The sequence below is a fragment of the Vidua chalybeata genome, chromosome 5 (assembly GCF_026979565.1).
Source record: "Vidua chalybeata isolate OUT-0048 chromosome 5, bVidCha1 merged haplotype, whole genome shotgun sequence".
Taxonomy (NCBI): Eukaryota; Metazoa; Chordata; class Aves; order Passeriformes; family Viduidae; genus Vidua; species Vidua chalybeata.
The window spans coordinates 18,059,789-18,076,710 of NC_071534.1; the positions used below are offsets into that span (position 1 = coordinate 18,059,789).

The following is a 16,922-nucleotide window of genomic DNA, read 5'->3' on the forward strand; positions in this document are numbered from 1 at the left end:
ACATGTAAAGCATTTAAAACATCAACAAAAAGTAGCTAGAGAAAGTTTGTTGTCTGTGGATTTTTTGTCTTCCTTTACTGTTTAGAGAGTAATGTGCCTGATTTAAAACTGTGCCCAATAATGCCTTTGGCTTTGTTTGGTTGTTCTCGGTGGTGGTTGTTCCCTTTTCCCTGCTGCCAAGTCTGTGTGTGAGGAAGGACTGGTGAGGAGAAGGGATGCAGCAGGGATGGTTTGTGATGACTTATTTCGGGAAATAAGAACGGGATGGCCCATGCAGGGTTGAAACAGGGGGGGGGAGGGCTGGGGAGTGCTGCTGTTCCTATTGTTCTGCCAGACTGCGTGATTCAGCCACAGAGCAGCTGGTTCTCAAAATTAATGTTTAAACTTCCCATTTTGAAAAATACTGGTTTGAAATATAATGAAGCACAACAAAAACCATTAAGACTGATACTTTGAAACTACCTGAAGGCAGATGGATAACTTGAAAATTCTCCCAGTAAAAATGTTTCTATTTTCTCTCAATGAAACAGTATGTTAAAGTGTAATCTTGGGTCTGGAATAAGCTTCTGCAGTGACTAATTAGGCAGTGAAAAAGCAGAGCAATCACCTCACCTCTGACCGCAGCACTAGTTAAGAAAGTTGTGGAAAATAAGGGCAACCACTGCAATCCTGAATTGTAAGAAGAGATGGAGATGGAGCAGCTGCCTTCCCCAGGGCTCTGGTGGGTGTTACATTGACTAGCAGCACCCATAACCACTCCTGCTAAGATTAATAAGGAAGAGAGACTTGTTCCTTAGTGCACAATCATCACACATGGGAGCCAGGGGAGACTTGCTGGGTATCCTGGTGCGGCCCATCACCACTGGCACAGAATGGGGCAGGTGCCCTGCCCTGCCAGTGGCATTGGAGGACACAGGGCAGTGTGGTGTCCTGGGTGGGCTGGACCAAAGATGCTGCCAGATGTGGCAGCTCCTGTGTTAAGCTTTTATCTCCTCCTTCACTGTGGGCTCATCTCCTTCAGATGGTGACAGCAGTGTGAGAGCCACATTTCCTTGAAAGTTGGGACAGCAGGGGAAGAAGCAGAGAAAAAGGTTGTGTTTTTTTTCAAATCTTGTTTAGGCTTTTGTTTGCCTGGGTTTTTTTTTCCCCCGGAGAATGCCCAGCTCACTGTTTCAGGCTGGTTTTTGCCTTTTGAGAAATTCCTGTGAAACAATCAGATGATTTGAGGGTGTGTAAGATGCTTCTGTATTTCGAGTCCTAATCATTTAGGTGAAAAAGAATAAGTAAATTATATATTGAACTGCTAACTGGTGCTGAGGCCTGGTGGTTTCCATGGCAACAGGGCTGGAAATAGCTGCCTGTGACATCACCAGCAGGCACAGGTAGATCCGAATCCTGTCGTTGCTGTTTCCTCCTGAAGAAGTGAGTGTGGCAGGCACAAACACCTTGACATTGCAATTAACATATGCAAATATCCCTGCCACCCCGGTGGTACCTGTCCATCACTAGGGTACATCGAGTTCACTGCGGGCACAGCAGAAGTATCTGGGCCCCTTTGCAGGTACTGAGGGGGACCAGATCCCCCCAGCCCACACCTCTCTGCATTGGCCACACTGGGGTGAGGCAGTGAGCTGCAGTGTGAGACTTTTCATCCCCATGTTCAGCTTGAGGGGCTCAGGTGATCTTCAGTGGCTGGTGATGCCCCAGTTACCCAAGCTGCTCCTCTAATTCATCCTACAGCTGCAGTATTGCATGTGAGAGGGGAGAGATTTCTAAACAGCTCGGACACCATTTCTTCTTTCTGGAGATGGATAGAAGGCCTGGTAGGTTTAGGTTTGGTTTTTGTTTGGTTTGGGTTTTTTTGGTAATTTGGTTGATGTAGGTTTTGATTTTGCTGTTTTCTGGAGGATTTGGTTTTATTTTCCCTTTCTCTTTTATCTTTGAGAAGCCAGGAATGTAAACTCTGATCTTTTCTGGCATTGCTGAAGGACAAGTGGGAGGTGTAAATGAATCTATGAATATGAATGTTTAAAATGTTAATGAAAGGGGTGAATGTGCTGAATCTTTAACAAAGGCCTTTTCTACTTAAAATATTAATTATTTGTTGAAGTAAATACATCTTAAGCAAAACAAACAACTAGTCTGATTCAGCAGGGTTATTTGATTATCCTGGCAGAGTCAAGAATGGAGATTCTGCCTGAAGCCTCTTTCACTGCACTGTAGGTACAGGAGTGGCACAGTCCTGTGTGACAGGGACGGACCCACAGTGGAGCCTGGTTAGACACAAGCAAGGTGGATGTTAAGAGTAAGTTGCAATTTAGCTATGGAATTAAATATCCTTTAGCCAGCAACAGCACCCCTCCTCACCCCACTAATCTGATTACCTAGCTCCATGCATGATCGAAATCCAGATGTGATACTTCCTTCCATGTGTTTTCTGGCATTTGCGTTCAATTTCGTTTTAGCTGTCCCGAGTGATTGCATTTCCCATGTTTTCCTGAGAAGACAAGACTGTATGTCTCCTGTTAAGGTGATCTGTCCTCTTTTCCCCATGCAGCAACATGGCTGTGTTGAATACTCAGGTGGCACTGAATGATCCTCTTTTTAGTTTGTGCTTCTCAGAGCTTTGTAGGCAGTTTGGGTCCTGGCACATTGGCCATTGCTTAGTGAGATCTCCTATTTAGTCTTTGTGTATGTAAATAATTTCTGCTTCTTGATAATGCACTTGTTGCTCTTCTGCAACCTTTATTTTGTCATGAGGTTTTATTGAGCAGGTTTAGCCCAGAGTTAAATACTAGCTTTCTGGTATGGTTGCAACCAAAATAGTTTGACAATTGCAGCTCTAGAGACTGCTAATAATACAGTAAGCACATGCAGCAAGTGCAGCTATTTGCTTCCAGCAGTGCCCACCTGTACACAGAAGTAGCTCTGTCACAACAGTTTTCTCCAGGAGACTTCATCCTGCATCTCCTGTGCCTGTGTCACTGCAATGGCTCTGAGTACCAAACACTGATGGTGATGGCTGGTTCTCTCAGGAAGGGTCTCATATTGTCTCTTCCCCTTGGTAAAAACAGATGCCCTCTGGACAATGGTTTACATGTAGATGTAAATGCTTATCTCTCATGCAAGCATAAAAACATGCAAAGTTTATAAGGAGAAAAATGACACGGGGCAATGCAAAGGCAGTTTTACTGGGTGCTGTGGCTTGCAGGGTGTTGTTTGCACAGAGGGCACTGCACTGACTGCCTGTTATGCTTCACAGGCCATCAGTGACCTATGGACCACAGTTTAGGTGATGCTGTTCTAGGGCCTTATCTATACTAGAAAAAGGAAGACAAATGATGCATAGTTTATCATTTCGTTGTAAAGCTAAATGGCATTGTAGAAGGGTTTGGGATGTTTTTTAATGTCGGGAGCTGATTCTTGTGTGTGCTGCAGCTGTGTTTCTGCTGCCAGAGGTGAAATAACTGTCCTGATTTCATCCCTGTAGATGCAGATAAATGTAATTGGAGCTACAGAAGACTCCTACCTTTATAATGTAATGCTTTTTGGAAGCATCTCCAAGTATTACTAGCTCCTTTTTTTCTTGCTTTAATGGACTTGAAGCCATTCATATTATTATAGCTTCCAAAGGTTTTTTTCTTCCAACTTGGTTTGTAGTCAGTGCCCCAAGAAGTGAATAGATATGACTATGAAAAATATTAAGATCTCCAAAACCTTACTGACAGAAGGGAAACCTTACAAGGCATTCCACTGCAGCTGTCTTGAGTTAGCTGTGCTACCACTAGTGATGAGGCAGAGGAGTTTGAGATCACCTGTGGCTTGTTAGAGGCAACATCAGAATTTAGAACTGAACACCTAGTACTCAAGGCTTTTGAAGAGTCATGAAAACCTGGTCTTTGCTTAGACACCTTAGTCTTATCTGAGCATTTAGAAGATGCTTTTCCTACTTAGACATGCAGTGATTATGTATGGTATACTTGCAGGACTACAATCAGCATTTATGTCTTAAGGTACCTACTGCTATTAACACTGGTAGTGCTCCTCGTGGTTTCTAACACCTTCTGTCTTTTATGCATCTGTCTTTCAGAAAGTGAAACCTTGGGACAAAAATCAGTGCAGTTTTGTCATATAGCCATATTGATAGGACAAGAAAGAATGACACTGCTCAGTGTTCCCATCAGAGTAGTTGGCAAATGCATCTGTCAGGAAGGATTTAGTGATGGGTGTTAAGATAATGAGCCACAGGGAGGTAGACTATGACTTTTCACTCTTTGCCATCTCTACTGTTCTCCCAGTTCACAAAGTCTTCAGAAAAAGGAAAAGCTGTTACTATTGCTGATTGGTCAACTCTTCCAGAGTTCTTGATCCCTGCAGATGCTGTGTGTAATACCTGTGCAGTGGTATTACTTGCGAAGGGTGAAAACCAAGAAGATAGGGGTTTATTGTCTTTAAGCCTGAGGCTTGCTCAGGTTTTGGTGGCTGCAATCTCCAAAATTAGATGGTTTGTGTTTGGATTTAGGATATCCTCAATTGGGCCTACTGGGGAGAAATTGCTGTTTATGCACCCTAAAGTAACCACTTTGTCTTTCCTCTGCCACAGAGTGGATGGAAGGGGAAACAGGACCTCATGCAGGGCTCAGGAGTGAGGGGTGGGTAGAAGATGATCTTCAGGGAATCAGTCTGGTGCCTGGAAGGAGTTGGGGCCCATTTAAAATGGCTGCTGCCGCATTCAAGGGGCCATTTTAAGTGCCTGTTATCCTACTCTTGCTTAGGGCTGTAATTTGAATGAATGTGAAGCCAACAAAAATGTTAGATTCCAATACAAATCTGTTCTGATTTGGGGATTCATCTGAGTCCCAACAATGCGTAAAGTACTGCGGAATGAGAGGTGATACATTGTGGAAATGTAAGATATGAATTTTATATTTATTACTGACTTGGCAGGGTGCTTTTCGCATCACCATTCTGGTACAATTTTGATTAGATTTTTATGCTGAGCATCAGAGAAACACTGCTCGTGTGTACGTAATTCTCCTTCCCTATTGTGCATCCCTTCCCTGGTAAGGAGAACTCTGTGCTGATGAGACAGGGTTGACAGTCATTGCACTGTGACTATACAGTTCAGACAGTGCCAGTAAAAACTTCCTCTGCCAGTGTGGAGGATGTGTGTTGACACGGAGCAGAGTGCCACTCACAGTGGGAGAACAGGTAAGTTTCTATCTTGCTCAAATGACCTCTGCAAGAGTTTGTAAGGGTGATGGTAACTTCTGTCATCTTGCTGTGTATGGTGGAACCTGTTCAATGGTCCTCAGTCCATGTGTGGATCTCATTTGTCATAAATTGTTGTCTTGTAATGGATTTTGTTTACTCCCAGCATGTTCTGGCTCTGAACTGGCATTGAAAGCAGGTAAAATTCATCTGCAGATGGAGTGCTGTCTGTTCTCTCTCAGGTATTCATTTGCTTTAGATGGGAAAGCATCAGGGAAATACCCTTCTCTGTAGACTGCCTTACAGAGTTAGAGTTCTGGGACAGAGATAAATCTGTGTATATTTATATTCGGTTATTTATGCAACCCTTGTCTTTTGTATGGAGCTTTTTACAAGTACTGGTGCAGGTATTTCACCTTGCTTTGTGTCAAAAGTAGTAGCATCCCCATTCTATGGCTTAATAAAGAACTGTGTTGTGCAGTTTGAGATGGTGCAGAAAATCTGTATTAAAACTGGGATGATTTTTGTGCTTATTTAAAGATACATTTACATATTTTTGTGTTGAATTGGCCTATGGAGATGAACAGCTTCATTTTTCATTAGGATAACTGTCTTGAGAAGGGGTTTGGAAGGATAAAAATGTAGGGGTTTTTTTTGCATCTTCACTGCAAACTGCATTGCAATTGTACTGCAGGAATGCACTTGGCTCGTGGCATTTGGTGGAATCAAGATTTGACTCTGTGTGATAATGGCAGAGCAAAATATATGAACAGACGATTGCCAGCAAGTTTATTTACCACAATAAGATTATAAATTATCACTTGGGCTATAGTAGTTTGACTCTGTGATCTTTCTTCATTGCAGTAAGTACTAAAACGTTTGCCTAAGCTATCAGGAGGTTGCTTGATTCAGTGTTACTGTGACTCAGCTGGCAAATGGTAACTTGTTAATTGTGGTAACTCAATTGCTTATTTCTGTGTTGGTAGCTCTTGAACTGATTTTGGTGGGTAACCATTGTCAATGGAAGGCAAATGAAGGGAAAAGCCTGGGATTTACCTGGATGTAATCACTATTCTCTGGATAGTCTGGATAGAAGCAGATCTGCTTGTAGAGATGATGGCAAAAAGAAATGGGAAAAGTTTTGTCTGTGTCTATGTTACTGACCTACTGAAATAAATCTGTTACCCTCATCTGAACTGTGAATTTTTATATTTAGAGTTTTGGCTGCAAATGGACAAAGCTGAAGGAGGTGTTATATAGGTTAGTATTTTAGTCCCTATCCTCCCACAGCTGGAAGACTGACTCTTTGTGGAAAAGGTGGTGAGCCTTCCCCTTGTTGAGAACCAAGCTGGGCTTTTGGGCAGCCACGCATCAGTCCACAGCTTCACGTTATCCAACAGTGCTGTGTGAAGTCAGGTGGCTCCAGCCTATGCAAAATGAACTTGTGGTCTGTGCCCAGCCCTTGGGCTGCAGATCTTCTCCCTAAGGTCTAAAACCCTAAAGTAGCCCACATTCAGGGTCTCCCTCTCCAGGAGGAAACTTTGCTTTCAGTGTAAAACCACTGGGCACTTACGCTCTCTGATGCAAGGAAGTTGGCATGCAGTACACTGGGGTGTGAGTTTATGGCTCCCCCGCTGTTCTTGACTCTTCTGTGTGGGTATTTTTCATATGCAGTTAAGAGCTGAGCCGCTTCCTCCAGCAGCGTTGAGTAAGAGTGGCTACGGCGTGAGTCGGTGTGCAGTGCCCAGTGTGCCGTCCGCTCAGAGCCCAGCTTATCGCTCCCTTCCCAGGGTGAGCAAGCCCTTGGGAAATGTTTGGATTTTACAGGAGGCCATGCAGGATCAGAGCAGCAGCAAGGTGATGGGGTGGGACTGTGGGGCCGTGAGACCGGCAGGGATGCACGTGCCGTACCAGACACAGCTGGGATGTGTCGGGCTTAAGAGTGCCCCGGTCAAGGCAGGAACATCGGTGATGCAAGTGGACAGTGCCTGTGTGGGGATGGGGACATCGTTCTGCAGAGCCAGAAGCCAGGGGAGCCTCCGGATCACGCTGGGGGCAGGTCGTACCGGTGGGACCTTGCCTCTCCCCTACCTTTGCCCCACGCTGCCTTGGCAGAGCCCACGGGGAGGCCGACGGTGCTCGGCGGAGGAAAGAGGGGAGCAAATGCTTCCCGCGGTGAAGCACGAGCTGGCATCTGAGCAGCCTCACCTCTGCCCCACTGGCTCTCACCGGCCCTTCCTGGCTGCCTGCCGCCTCTCTCCAGCTGCCAGCCAGCCCCCCGCCCGCTGGCAGGCACCGCATCCCCTGCCAGGGCTGGGAGCAGGGAGGAGAGGGGTGAGCTGCTGAGAGGACCAGCTCCCTCGGGCCCCTGATCCAGCCCAGCGGAGCGGCGGGCTGCTCCCCGGCCCCCCGTGTCAAGCGCGTGTTTAAGCTTGTGCTAGTCTCCTGGACACCTTCCCGGTGAGTTTTCCAGAGAATGACTACAGATGAAATGCAATTAGACACAGATGGAGGGGGGGTGGGGGAGGGGTGGGAGATGAGCCGAGTTTGAAAATGGGGGGAGGGGAACGATTGATTGCGAGGCCGTGAGGCAGGACCGGCATGTGCGGGAGAGATGAGTGCGAGGATCAGAGGTCCCCGCTGGGAAACGCTCGCTGGGCTGGGGCCGGGAACCTGAGGAGGTCTCCGTGCTCTCAGCTGCTGCTGCCGCCGCTGTTGTGGTTGTTGGAGAGCCAGAGGGAAGCAGCAGGCGTGTCTCAGGGATGATTAATCATGTATGGCAGCAGTGAGGAAGGAGGACGCGGTGTGCACACGGAGACCAGCACCTCCCCTAGCCCTGCGCGCCTTTGGCTCGCTGACAGCGATCTCTTCTGCTCGGAAAACCAGTCCCAGAGGACGGCAGCCAGAGGGGGACCGTGTTTCGCCTGAGCCAAGAGACCGCTCCTTACCCACCCCATCCTCCGGGAACTTTAAGACTTGAGAAACTAAAATCTCCTGGGTCTGGAGGAGAATGAAAAAAAATGTGAAAGCCGAGAGTTGAACTAGTCCAGGTGGGAGGAGAGACAGACCTGACTGAAGGTTTAATTAGTGAGGAGAATGGAAAAAATAAAAGTAGGTTTGGCAACAGCAGGCTGCAAGTGCTTCCCAGTTGGAGAGGTGGGGACAGGGCATAGACCAGTCCCGATTGTTGTTGCAGGTCTCTCTTTGCCTCAGGACTTGTCAGCCGCCTCTCCTTCCACACCTCAGCAATACCTGAAGGGAAAAAAAAACCCAACTAATAAAAACATAATTTGGCTTTCTTTTGGGGAAAACGTTTGGGGAAAGCATTTGGTTTTAAATCTCCAGGATTTGACTTTTATTGCTGTAAAGAAAAGCTTAAGAAATAGGAACCTGCCTTTTTTTCTGTGTGTGTGCATGAGATTTTTTTGCGAGGTCAGAGCCCCATACCAGGTGAGAATATAAAAAACTTCCAGAGAAGGAGACAGGGCTAAGCCAGGACCACTGGCAGGCCTACAACTTTTTACCAGGCTCCCCAGTCCAATGGCTATTACCTGCAGTGGTCTACACTCACATCTTCCCCTTTTAATTTCTCCTGCAAGTAGGGGAAAGTGTCCCCTTTTCTCTACATCCCTCATAAAAGATAAGGCAGTATTCCTCCCTATAATTTACAGTCCCTTTAACCTTAAAGACACCCCTTTCACAGTCTATAACACTTCCTTTTGAGAGCTTTGCACTGAAGGAAGGTGCTTGATTGTATTATCCTACCCCTATTTCCCTCTGCTCAAGACTTGCTCAGGCACCTTTAACTACAGTGCTGTCTTCTGTCACTGAGGTGGAATCACTGAGCTAATTTTTGTAAGGCTGCTTGGACTCACTACCTTTATGTTTGCTCCTGCAAGATTGCTAGAGAGTGTTATTGAATGCTTATAAACAACTCCACATTTTCCACATGCCACTTCCTCATGCAGTGCAGAGCTGTGGTCAGAATCTGGAATGTACTAATTTCTTTATTTTCCTCCTTTTTTTCCTTAATTGTTCTAAATGTAGCTAAGTAGTATTTCACAAAGCTAAATATCATCACAAAATAAGAGAGGAGTAGGGCATAGATTGTTCAGAGGTAGGACTGAAATGGATCTCTCCAGACATAGTGAAGTTTGTTATGAAATGTGCGCTGCAGAGCTACAGAAAGCTAGGCTACCGTTGGGGAGATTGGAGGTACCTTTGTATGGTTGTTTTGGGATCCCTGGATTAAAAATAAAAAAAGCAGTGCAATTTTTCAAGCAGAATCAAACACATTGGTGGCATCAGAAGCTAACAAACCAAGAGCTGGAATAAATACTTAATGCTCCTCCCTGTGAGACCTCTGCTCACAGCCAGTAGTCATGGAAAACAGGAGAAAACAGATGTGGATGCCCAAGCAAGTGAATAGTACTGCTTCGTTCATTGCTGTTTTGAAGTGAGATGTTTTCCTCTCCTCACCAATTTGCTAAGCTTCTTTTGTGGTTTCAGTGGCCTGGGACAGTGGTGGGAAGAAGGTGCTGGAAGCAGCTGGTATGTTGCACCTACACCAGCCCAGCAGGTCTGATTTTGGGATCTGGGCAGGGCTCCTTCGCTGAGGATGTGTGGAGGGGTGTCTCTGCCTTGGCTGAAGGACCCATCTACTTGTTTTGAACGGATGGATTGAGAATAGGTAGAAGAGCAGGAGGGCATCCACAGGCTGGTACAACTCAGCACCATTTGGAATTTTTCCTGAAACCCTTTCTCTAAGGGTGAGCAGCAAAGGGTGGGGCAGCTGGTGGTCTGTGGTGCCTTCTGCATCTACCAAGGGAGTGGGGGTCATGCTAAGGCTTACCCCACAGTATATATGTAGTTCAAGAAAAACCAGAGACAAGTGGATGTATTTTGTTCACTCAGCTGGTGGATGGGCAGCAAGAGGAATGTGTTGCTAATTAATGTGAACTATTGATCCCATTTGGACAGAGGTGATGCTGTGGAGGGGAGTAGTGCCCACCTTTGTGCTATTGGACCATCCGGGGGTTATTCAGTCCTTTTCCAGTTCGGGGAACATTTTGGCAAGCCCTCCAGCTTTGTGCTGCCTTCCAGCAGCAGTGCTGGTGGCAGTGGCAGGGTCCTTGGCTCCCTGAGGACTGTAGCCTGCAAGAGTGGGGGTGGGCAGGACTCCCCCATCTCAGCTGGCACCTTGGGAGCCACCTGGTCCCCTCCCCTGCCAGGGGATGCTTTCTGACTGTGTAAGGGGAGCTTTTGGAGGAGCCAGGGGCTGGCTGCCAGGCTTCCTTTAATTCCCCCAGCTGGCAAACAGGAGGCCTGTGTCGGTTGCCGGGGCAATGGCGGGAAGCTGTGTTAGTTTAATGAAGCATTGGGAAGGCTGCTGTTTATTTCAGGGGAGCGGGGGCTCTCTCGTCTGCCAGGATGCTTTGCCGGGATGGAGGGGCAGCTGCCAAAGGACTCCTAGGCCACGACTGCCATGCTTTTCCCCTCGACTGCTGCCCTCAGCCCTTCCCAGGGTGCAGAGGCCAGCGTCAGGGCCATCCCTCAGCACTGCATGCCTGTCTCCTCCTCTTCCACTCGAGCCCAGCATTTTCAGTGCCGTGCTGTCAAACTTGTCCTCTTCCAAAAGCACCTGCTGTTTCCCAGGGAAGACCCCCCCAGTCCCACTCGTGTGTTGAGGACCCAGTGCTTGCCTTAGGCAGGGTGCCTCCCTCCCTGGATGTCCCTTCCCGTTCATTGCCTGCCTGGGGTACAGTGGTTACCTGATTGGGGTGTTGAACTTACTCCTTTATTTAAGCAAATGAAGACTTGAAGCATCAATGTAATCATAGTAAAGGTGACCTGCAAAGGAGGAAAGAGAAGAATGAAGAGGGGGGAATGGGGAAAGTGCCTTGCATTATGCCCCTTTTCTAGTGTCTCTTTTTTATTTAAAAGGGATCTAATGGGGGGCTTGGGCTTTTTTATCCTTCTTTGCTTCTTTTCTTCTCAGCGTGTTATTTCAAATACAAAAGGATTTCTGGTCTTGTTTAACCTCTAGGGGGGAGGGGGATTCGATGCACAACTTGAGCACTAATAGGCTTATGACTATTCAGATAAAACTTCATTAACCGAGTGTTTAAAAAAAATAAGCCTTATTCAGACCTGTTAAAAATCAAGAGAGTGTAAATGGGTGTGAACAAACAAATACTAGGTGGAGAGGCTGTCTGAAAGTTCAGTAAGCCGTGTCCATTTAATAAAAGGCTAAGAAAAAGCCTCAGGCCACAGAGCGATGAATTTTCACACAAAAAAAAAAGGTGAAGTAAGACTATTGTCTTGCAAAGGAGGAAAAAAAAGGCCTTTTCAAATGTGAAAAGAGAGACGTATTTGATGAAGATACACGAACAGAAATGCACCAGATATTTTTTTTCCTTTTCTCCCCTCCCCCCTTTTCTGGTTCCCATTTAAAATACCGTATAAACAAATGCTGTCCTGGATGATGCTTCCTCAGCTGGTGTTGCAGCACATCCCCTTGTCCTGCAGGAGCAGCTTTCCACACTGGCCCTTGCAGGACCAAGTCCCCCCTCTCCCCAAGCACGGTGGCACATTACATGTGCCCGTGCCCAGGGTGGCAGTGTCCCGAGGGGGTTTGCAGGCTGCCTGTGCCAGCCTCCTCCAGCACAAGGAGCCGTCTCTCGGCTGAAGCCCACATCAGCCCAAACTCTCTGACGCCCTGTTGCTAGCCCGCCTCTCTGGCCCGTTTCTCCTAGATGTGCGAGTCTCGTGCCCTGTGGAAGGCTGGTAATTAAAAAAAAACCGTGGAGGGGGATATTATTGAGTTAACAGTAGTTATTTGTGAGGCTGCTGGAGGGGGGGGAGAGAGATCTATCCCCAGGGAAAGCTGCACTGACGAGGGGTGGGGGGGAGCAGGAGGGAGGAGGAAGTGGGGGCGAGATTGGCAGGTGACTGCCAGCTCCGAGGAGATGACAGCGGCAGCAGCTCCGCCAGTCCCACTTGAACACTGCACTGCAGGTACTGGGTTAATGGGTGGGAAGTGGTGAAGAAGAATATCAGGGTGGGTGGCTGGAGGGAAGGGTGTTGGCATGGGGGAGTTGATTTCTGTTAAATGCCAAGATAGAGATGACTCTCTATATACATGTAATCATTAAACTTCATTCCCAAGAATATTTTCCTTCATATATTTTTTTTAAATGCAGAGAAAGCTTTCCCCAAACCTGACAGTATTCTACCTACAATCACTTTCCCCTTGCCAAATACTACCATGCTCTACAAAAACGGTCTGAAATGCTGTACTATTTTTGACCATTGCATTTGGGTTATTTGTAGTGAAATTTTAATTTTTACGGTGCTAGGAATAGGCTCCTCAGTCCCACATCGTCTCCATGTAGCAAGGCCTTTTTACTGAATGTGAGACTGCATTAGAATCTAAACCTCACAATTTTCTTGTTTGATAACACTGACTATCCAACTAGAAAATTCATGTATCCTCCTTTTGCAGGTCTGGCAGGTTAGACCTAGGCTGAAGTCCTGATTGACATCTGCAGACAGCATTTTTGCTCATGCTCATGCTCTCTCTCTCTCTCTCTCTCTTTCCCCTGTGCTCATGCTCTCTTTCCCCCCCTCTATTCCTTTTCAGAGGGCAAAACATCTGTTTGCAAAGGGCTGAGGACACATACTGCACAGGGAGATAAAAAGCAAAGAGCCCTCATCCCATGTAAGAGTTCACAGATCTGTAACTCAGGGGGCTGGCGACAGGGTTTGACAAGGGTTGAAATCCTTCTGTCTTTCTCCCTTCTTATATATTTGAGTTTGAAAAACAAAACCACCTGGGGTTATCTCAGGTGTGCAATATTGAGGATTTAGATGTCAGCTTTGCTATCAGCTTCATTCTTTGTGCACAAAGAGAGAAAGAGGATCACAGATTTGCACCTAAGCTACACAGAGTGATGCCAGTGCCTTGGCTTATCACAGTGGAGGAAGCCCATGCCTCTCCCTGCCTACTACAGCAGAGTTAAGCCCCAAGGGCCTTACACAGACCATGCCTCAGTTGGAGTCCTGTCCTTTCTCTCCCTGCAGCAGAAGCCAAGTTTAAAGAATTGGCTGAGAGTTCAAGGTGCATGTATGATTGTAGACCTGCATGGTACAGATAGCAAGAAAAAGAAGCTTCAAAAATGTTGCTATCCTCTTCTCTCCAAGCAACAACAGCCCCCTGTAAAATATTTAGCCATAAAGATATGACTTTTCTTTTTGACCTGCCATGATTGTGGAGAGGGCCACCACCTATGCCTGTGCACCTGTGGTGTTACAGATTTTAGTCCAGAGACTAGGTAAGGTGTTCTCAGCTGTGAGAACAGCTGATGGGATGGTCTGAACATCCAGTTTAACCTATGACTCAGAGATTGTACTGGTTTGCTTATCAGAAACACCGGCAACAAAAGGGGCAAACCCCCTTTGATTTTTCAGTGCTGACATAAGTACACTGATTTACATTACATGGAGATACATATTTTGACTGCATGACAAAGAAAATCATGCCCATGACAGCTTCCTGTCAAGCAAGTAATCCTACTAAATGGAAGCATGACCAGCACCATCCATTTTTGAGGTCTCTTCTGCGTGGTAATTTCCAGAATCCTGGTATGGCCAGTTTTAGGGAACTGTTTTAATCTGGTGACGACCTGCAGTCTTTGCTGAACAGCACTGGAAGCATTGGGCATTTAGTAGCTTTGAAAATTACATCATAGGTATCTTAAATGTACTTCTCAAGCGTGCATTGGTTTTAAAGCTTAGCAGCTGGCCTTTTGGCCATATATATAGATCACACACACTCTGACTTGCTTATCAGGAATGGCAGTTAGTTGAATGCAAAGAAAAATTATATGTTTCTCTCCTACCTTCTCCTTTTATGTTTTCTGTGTGGAATGAGGATCTTGGGGATGCCTTGAGCTGGACCATGAACCACCTGGCCTGTCAGTTTTGCTAGGGATATAGGGGACTTGTTGTGTAAAGTGCTACAACCTGCTATATTTTTTACTCTTACTGCTGTGTGGCAGCAAGAGTTTTAGATGCATGAAGCCTTGCTTAGGGGTAAGGGGGGCTGGGGGAAGACACCAGAAGAAGAAACCGCTAGTTCAGAACTCACAGTTAACAGGACTGAGATTCTGAGCAAGTCTCAGGGTAGTGGGAATGGGTAACACAAAGCCAGCACTGGGAGCTCATTTTAATTTCAACCATCTTGTGCGTGTGTAGTTGGCTGTCTTTGTTTAAAGAACTTGGCCTTCAGGTAGATTTTATTTGGACGGCTTGCTTATCCAAAGAACATTAATGACTTTCCTTGAGGAGTTGCAGCCAGTACCTTTGCACCCTGGTTCTCCTCTAGCCCTGTTTTCTCTTTTCCGTAATCTCCCGGTGCCCGGCAGCAAGCCTTTAGGGTACATGCGCAAGCAAAAGGAGCTCGAGTTGGGGAATTAATATTCCTGGAACATAACACCAGCAGCATGCACACGCTGAGGAGAATATTAGAGCTATTAGCGGTGGGAGTTTGGAGTGCATGCAATATCTAGATGGAGAATTCAGTGTGATTAATCTGCCTCTAAGCAGCAGCCTCCGGGCTCTGGGAATTCTGTGGCACGTTTGAAATCAGAACTTTTTTTAATTACCTTTCCGCATCAACAAAACAATTGCAGTTGTGTGAAAATAAGCCCATTCAGTCCCTGCCCTGTCTCTGTTCTTTTTTTTTTCCTTTTTCCTTTTTGGATGAGGCACGCTGCCGGAGCCCTGAGTATTCACAGTCCCGGCAGCTCTGACAGCGTTTTGCACAAGTGCAGAGGGACTTAACCTGGGAGGCTTGGCCAGCCTCCAAGTCAGGTAATTGCATCGTGGGCCAAGCCGGAGCAAGCCCATGCTTGCGGTGTGTATGTGTTAAGATTCCTTGCTCTTTCCCCCTTCTTTTTTCCTCTTCCCAGCAAATGCCTGTGCCTCCCTTTCTCCCCCATTCACCTTCTCACCTTGCATCCTGGCATGTTGGCAGCCATGTTGCCTCCCTGCCACAGGCAGGTTGAGAGAGATTCCCCGAGAGAGGAGGAGTGGGATAAACATGGAGGTTTCCTCTCATGCAGTCAGCAGGGTGGAAAAAAATAGTTAAAAAATGAAAGGAGTTGATATAAAAATGGTAGTAAAGTTGTGGCCAAACAAGGAGCAAGACGTGCTGAAAGATATGAGATTGGATGGGGACCTCCCTGCTTGCAATTCATACCATTTCCCTCCCTCTCACAAGCAGAGGCAGGAGAGTTTATTCCATCCATTGCAGCCTGGTTTATTGCTGTACTGGCATGGAGACACTGTTAAACAGCAGGGGAAATCTTCCCTAACACAGTGGCTCTGCCAGAGCTGGGATGATGCCCTAAGGCACTGGGATTCAGAGTTGATGTGGGAACAAAGGCTTTGGCCATGGAGCAACTCCAACCTGAAAGACCATCTTCTGGATGCCTGGATTTTATGCTGGAAGCACAGAGAGCTGCTGGGGTGCAAAACTTTCCGACAAGTGTCTTGGGTTTCCAGTGCTGGTGCCAGCCCTCTGGGGCATCACAGGCACTCATGGGTGCTCCCACTGTCCAGCAGCAGCAAGTTGGGAATGTACTTGCCAGCTGGCTCATGGCAGGGATCTGGATTGCTTCCTCCTCACTTCTTGCTCGCTCCACATACAGATTTCCCTCCTGCCTCACTGGCAGGTTGCCGAAAGGGCAGGCTACGATGGTAGTGCTGTTTTCTCCTCCCTTCCAGGTTGACACGGTGATGGGAATTGCTTTGCAGGTCTTGATGAGGGCAGGGATGGAGGTTGGAGAGAGGAATGGACACACTGTGAGGATCACAAGCTGTCTTCCTTTTGGCTCTGCAGTTCCAATAACTTCATAAATATAGCATCTGCAATTAGCACAGTTTAATTTTTTAAAATTTATTTTTAATTTTGCTTGGCTTTGCCCTTGACTTATTCCTCTGAATTCCTGGCCTTCAGGCATGATTAGCACAGTATGTTTGAGCTGCCTTGCTTCAAAAGGTGAAAAAAAAATCCATTTTAAACACAAATAACAGATTTTTATTTTTTGGCTTATTTACTGACATATTTGAGGTGGTGTTAAATTTTGAGAAATGGATGTTAAAAAAATACACCAGCTGAATAAACAAAAAAAAAACCCAAAAAAAAAAAAAAGCCCCTAATCTTACAACTTTCCAGGTCACATTAAGCCAATAGCTACTTAATAAGCCTTTTTTTTCTTCTAGGCTTCATTTCAGAAATGACTGCAGAAGTCTTATATCATCAGCTTTTGCTCCCAAAGCAACATCCGAGCATTGCATTGTACTGGGAGTACATCAAAGTCTCCTGGCCTTTCTTTCATCTACCCCAGTCTGTCTTCCCCTCCCCAGGGCACCTAAAACCTAAAAATACACTAGGGAATCGAAAACTCCACTCTTTTCCTTGTTGCCTTGCTTAGGCCTTACATACAACTCTGTTACCTTTACTCTGACCGCTTTTTCTTAAATTGTAGTTTAGTAGTGATTTCAGATCCTCGGGGGGGGGGGGGGGGGGAAGAAACCCCAAGTGCCCACTGCTGAGCCTTACCTCTGCCCGGCCCACAGCTCCCAGAGCTCTGGCACGGAGTTGTGTTCACTCTGTGTGGCCCTGCTTGCCCGGTGGCTCTCAGCGC

At 46.6% G+C, this 16,922-nt stretch overlaps 1 protein-coding gene across 5 annotated transcripts in view; it reads left to right on the forward strand.

Moving 5' to 3' along the window:
- Window positions 1-1,438: 1,438 nt before the first annotated feature.
- The window catches only part of TCF20 (transcription factor 20), a 93,072-nt gene continuing 77,588 nt past the window's right edge, over window positions 1,439-16,922 (forward strand). For all 5 annotated transcript variants that reach the window (XM_053942249.1, XM_053942247.1, XM_053942248.1 and 2 more), the window contains exons 1-3: window positions 1,439-1,561; window positions 1,741-1,823; window positions 2,224-2,305. Coding sequence is in view for 4 of the 5 variants with exons in the window: in XM_053942247.1 (XP_053798222.1) it covers window positions 2,297-2,305 (9 nt within the window). In the remaining variant the exon portion in view is untranslated. The remainder of the gene's footprint in view (window positions 1,562-1,740; window positions 1,824-2,223; window positions 2,306-16,922) is intronic.